This window comes from Carlito syrichta, unplaced genomic scaffold, assembly GCF_000164805.1.
Source record: "Carlito syrichta isolate Samal-C Ts95f unplaced genomic scaffold, Tarsius_syrichta-2.0.1 Scaffold288362, whole genome shotgun sequence".
NCBI lineage: Eukaryota > Metazoa > Chordata > Mammalia > Primates > Tarsiidae > Carlito > Carlito syrichta.
The window spans coordinates 32,295-36,816 of NW_007232458.1; the positions used below are offsets into that span (position 1 = coordinate 32,295).

The 4,522-nt window shown below is 55.5% G+C and overlaps 1 protein-coding gene across 1 annotated transcript; it reads left to right on the top strand.

The window, feature by feature from the left end:
* Positions 1-3,388: 3,388 nt before the first annotated feature.
* Positions 3,389-4,518, top strand: LOC103255722 (interferon-induced transmembrane protein 3-like; the record flags this gene model as incomplete). Its single annotated transcript, XM_008053679.1, has 2 exons — positions 3,389-3,679; positions 4,477-4,518. Coding segments are annotated over exons 1-2 (291 nt in total), but the record flags the coding sequence as incomplete, so codon positions are not given.
* Between the last annotated feature and the right edge of the window lie 4 nt (positions 4,519-4,522).

The window sequence follows — 4,522 nt, forward strand, 5'->3', positions numbered from 1 at the left end:
AGGCTGAGGCTGAAAGATTGTCTGAGCACAGCAGGTCAAGGCAGCAGCAGAAGCCATAATCATGCCACTGCACTCCAGCCTGGGCGACAGAGTGAGACTCCGACTCAAAAAGAAAGAAAAAAGAAATGTGATCCAGGCAACTCCCTTAGGTCCCCTCCCACTGTGGGAACTTTTCTGTCCTCTTTTTTTGTTTGTTTGGTTTTTTTGTTTGTTTGTTTTGAGTTGGACTCTCACTCTGTCGCCCAGACTGGAGTGCAGTGGCCGCTCCCGGTCACCGCAGCCTTGACCCGCTGGGCTCCGGCGATCCTTCCACCTCAGCCTTCCATGTAGCTGGAACTACAGGCGCGCGCTACCACGCCCAGCTACTTTTTGATTTATTGTAGAGATGAGGTCTCACCAAGTTGCCCAGGCGGGTCTCGAACCTGCGGGCTCAGGCAATCCACTCACCTCAGCCTCCCAAAAGCGCGGGATTACAGGCTAAGCCACCGAGGCCGGCTTCTGTCCTCTTAATAAATCCTGCTTAAAAAAAAAAAAGAACAAAGAAATGTGATCCCTGTATTGGAGGTAGGGCCCTTGGAGGGGGCGGTGTTTGGATTCCCTCTGAATGGCTTCGTGCCATTCTAGCAGCAATGAGTGAGTTCTTCCCCTCCGTTCCCATAATCACTGGGTGTTGAAAAGAGAATGACACCACCTACTCTTGCTTTTGACTCTGCCCTCTTGGCATGCGATGCCTGCTCCCTTCTGTCTTCTGCCATGACGGGGAGTGACCCCAGGCCCTCACCAGGGCACATGCTGGCACCATCCTTCTTGTCCAGCCTGCAGAACTGTGAGCCAAAGAAACCACCTTGGTTAGAAATGATTCAGCCTCAGGTATTCTTATACACCAGACGTCGACCTAAAAAACAGAGAGGAAGACTCCCTTGAAAATATTATGTTTGGCTGGGCCCAGCATCTCATACCTGTCATCCCAGCACTTTGGGAGGCAGATGTGAAAGGATTGCCTGAGCCCAGAGATTTGAGACCAGTCTGGGCTACTTGGCAAAACTTCACCTCTGCAACCAATCAAAAAATGAGCTGGGTGTGGTGGTGCATGCCTGTGTTTCCAGCTACTCTGAAGACTGAGGTGGAAGGATCACATGAGCCGAGCCCAGCCGGTCAAGTGAGAGTGCCACTGCACTCCAGCCCGGGTGACAGAGAGAGACTCCAACTCAAAAAAAAAAGAAAGAAAATATTATGTTTATTTGGGAATAGGCATTGCAATGGAAATACATGTGCAATTAAAAACTACATGTGCATTAAGCCAAATAAAGGAAGACGAAGATTTAGAAATGAAAGAGAATTGCACGCTAGTATTGAAATAATTATTCTTGGTTACAAACATCAATAATAAAGGTGATATCACTCTAACACGGGACAAATATTAGCTAGGCAGCAGACCTATCAGACATAATTTTTTGAGTAAGGTTGCAATTGCCTTTATCAAATTTATGCTTTTTATAGGGTCCTTTGTGATAGTTTTCATTACCAGGTATTTGTCCATAAAAATTAAAGGCCCTCCAGGACTCCATTTATTGGATTTTTTTTTTTTTTTTTTTTTTTTTGAGTTGGAGTCTCACTGTCGCCCAGACTGGAGTGCAGTGGCCGCTCCTGGCAACTGCAGCCTCGACCTACCAGGCTCCAGTGATCCTTCCACCTCAGCCTTCCAAGTAGCTGGAACTATAGGCGCACTACCACGCCCGGCTAATTTTTTTTTTTGGTTTATTGTACAGATGAGGTCTCGCCTGCCCAGGCGGGTCTCAAACCCGCGGGCTCAGGCAATCCACTCACCTCAGCCTCCCAAAGGCATGGGATTACAGGCTGAGCCACCGCGCCCGGCTTATTGAATTTTTTTTTTAACCCAAGTGATTCCATCTTCATATACACAATTCTCAGATTGTGTGTCTGCCAGTGTAAAAGATACATGAGACTCAGTTGGTACCCACTTCTGAAAATTCCACCTTCAGGGATGTCCTGTGGTAGTGTGAAGCTGACCAGGTGGTGAATGATCCCGCAGAAATAGGAAAATGCCGCATATCGGGAATTAGGAAGACCATTCCCACATAGGCCTGCAGGCAACACCCCTGCCCCCTGGCCCCACCCCCTCCTAAGCCAGCTCTGACCACACAGTACACCCCACAAACCCTCATGGGCGGCCTCGGCACAGTGGGCCCAGAGTAGTCTGTGCCCCCGAAGGTCGAGGTGGCAACAGATAGGCCACACCAGGTATTTGCACGGGGAGGACTTAATGGCAGAAACTGATCACAAGCAACACCGCTAATAGGGTGGCAGACAGGTGGAAACTGTTAGAAACGGCAGCCCGGTGAGGGGGACCCAGGGAGGAGGCTGAGAGGACCAGAAATCTGGAAGCCAGAGGAAGCCCGGGGGTTCCTCAGTGGGTGCCGCTGGGGCCCCTCAGGCTGCTCCGGAAGCCTGCCCAGCTGAGCCGCCAGCCTGAAGGGCCATCTCTCCTAGCGCAGGGTCCAGGTCTCTGGCCTCGGTGTCCCCGGCCACCTCCATTTTGGAGAAGGCAGACCAGCAGCAGGGAGAACAAGCTGCTCCCTCAGCCTGGCCCGGAGCGGCCGTCCTGTGACCCAGCTGACCTTTCCCTGTTCCTGAGAAGGGGTCCCCAGGCCCGACAGCCCCCGAGTTGTCTCTGTCCAGCCCCTGGGTTCCTCCTGCTGGGTCTGTGGCCGAGAGCCCAGGTTACCCAGCAACCACCCAGCCAACCTAGGTGGCATGCTGGGCCCTCGGGCTGGGAAGGAGAGTGGAGTTGCACAACATGTCTCCCTGAGCCCTGAGGAGCTTCCACAGGCCTGGAATCTTCCAGTCTCCCCCCACAGCCTCCTCTCCAGGCAACAAGCCCCAAGGTCCCTGTTCCTGAGCCTGGAAGGACACAGGGAGGTTGAGGGCCCCCTCCCCCCCGAAGCAGGGCTGCAGCCCAGGGAAGGACCATGGATTTCAGCAGAGAAGGTCTGTGACAGGGAAGGTGTGGGCTTGGGGCGGGGCCCTGGGGGGCCAGGCAGGGCCCTGAACGGGAACAGTGAAGTCCTGCAATTGCCGTCTGGGGTGGGGAGACTCCCAGGCCGGGTGAAGCGCCCAGGACTCCTCCACCCCTAGAGAGGAGGGGTGAGAGTCAGCTGAGACTTGTGCCGACTTGGGTTTTGGGACCGGAAGTGCCCTCCCATTCCCACTTGGCCCTCGATCCTTGCTCCCACCCTGGCCTGGTGAAACATGACACTCAGGAATTGGTCCCGCCCTCCCGGGTCCCCAGCCAACTCCAATTCGTTCAACAACAGGAAAAAAAGAGAGACCGAGAAATCGAAACTGCTGGGGAAGGAGAAAGCAGACGCGCTCCCAGCACCCAGACCCCGCAGCGCCCCCGTCTCCAGCCATGCACCACACTTCCCAGACCTTCTTCACTCGGGCCAGCGCCGGCGCCCCCCCGAACTATGAGATGCTCAAGGAGGAGCACGAGGTGGCCGTGCTGGGGACGCCCCACGGCCCCGTTCCCACGACGTCCACCGTGATCCACGTCCACAGCGACACCTCCGTGCCCGACCACGTCGTCTGGTCCCTGTTCAACACGCTCTTCCTGAACGTCTGCTGTCTGGGCTTCATCGCCTTCGCCTACTCCGTGAAGGTGCGTGTGGGCCCCTGGGGGCGTCCGGGAAGGTGCCTGTGAGCCGGGCAGCTCCACCGGCCCAGGGCGGCCGGGGTGAGGCTGTGTGATCTTGTGTGTGAGAGTTGGCGTGTCTCCTCTCCTGGTGTGCCCTCCTCTGCGTGTGTGTAGACCTAGGTGGGGGCTCGGGGCTCCCCCAGGGCGGGACCCGGAAGAGTGTGCATGGGGCTGACTGGGTCAAAGAAAAAAGAAGAAAAGAAAATGATACCCGCAGAAACATTAACCAAAAGGGAGCTGGTCCGTCGACATCATTGCTCAACAATGTAGACTTTAAGGGAAAGGGCATTACCAATGAGATATTTCATGAAGAAAAGAACCCCACACTTAGGTAGGGCATGCTCAAAGGGCAGAAATAATGAAAAAAGCCAGACTAGGACAGCAAAATCAGAGCCAAAGCACCTTACTTGTAGAAGAACAAGGATAAGGATCAGAGCAAGGCCGGACTCGGTGGCTCAGCCTGGTACCCCAGCAGCCCCAAACCAGAAGTGACCGGACAGACCGTGGCACCCCAGGCCCTCTCAGAAAGTGCAAAGGAACCCAGGGGACGTCCCCAGGGTGGGGTGAGCCAGGGAGGAGGGAGGATGAGCCCTGAGGCTGCGGGAGAGTCCAGAGTGTGAGGAAGGGAGGAGTGGTTCCGAATCTCTGGGAAGGGTGGGGGGAGGAGCAGGTTGGGGAGGAGCCAGGGTCCCTGGGTCACAGGACCTGGCTCTCCTCTGAGCCTCTGCCGGTCCCCTCACCGGCTCCCTCTGTCTCCCCAGTCTAGGGACAGGAAGATGGTGGGCGACGTGACCGGGGCCCAGGCCT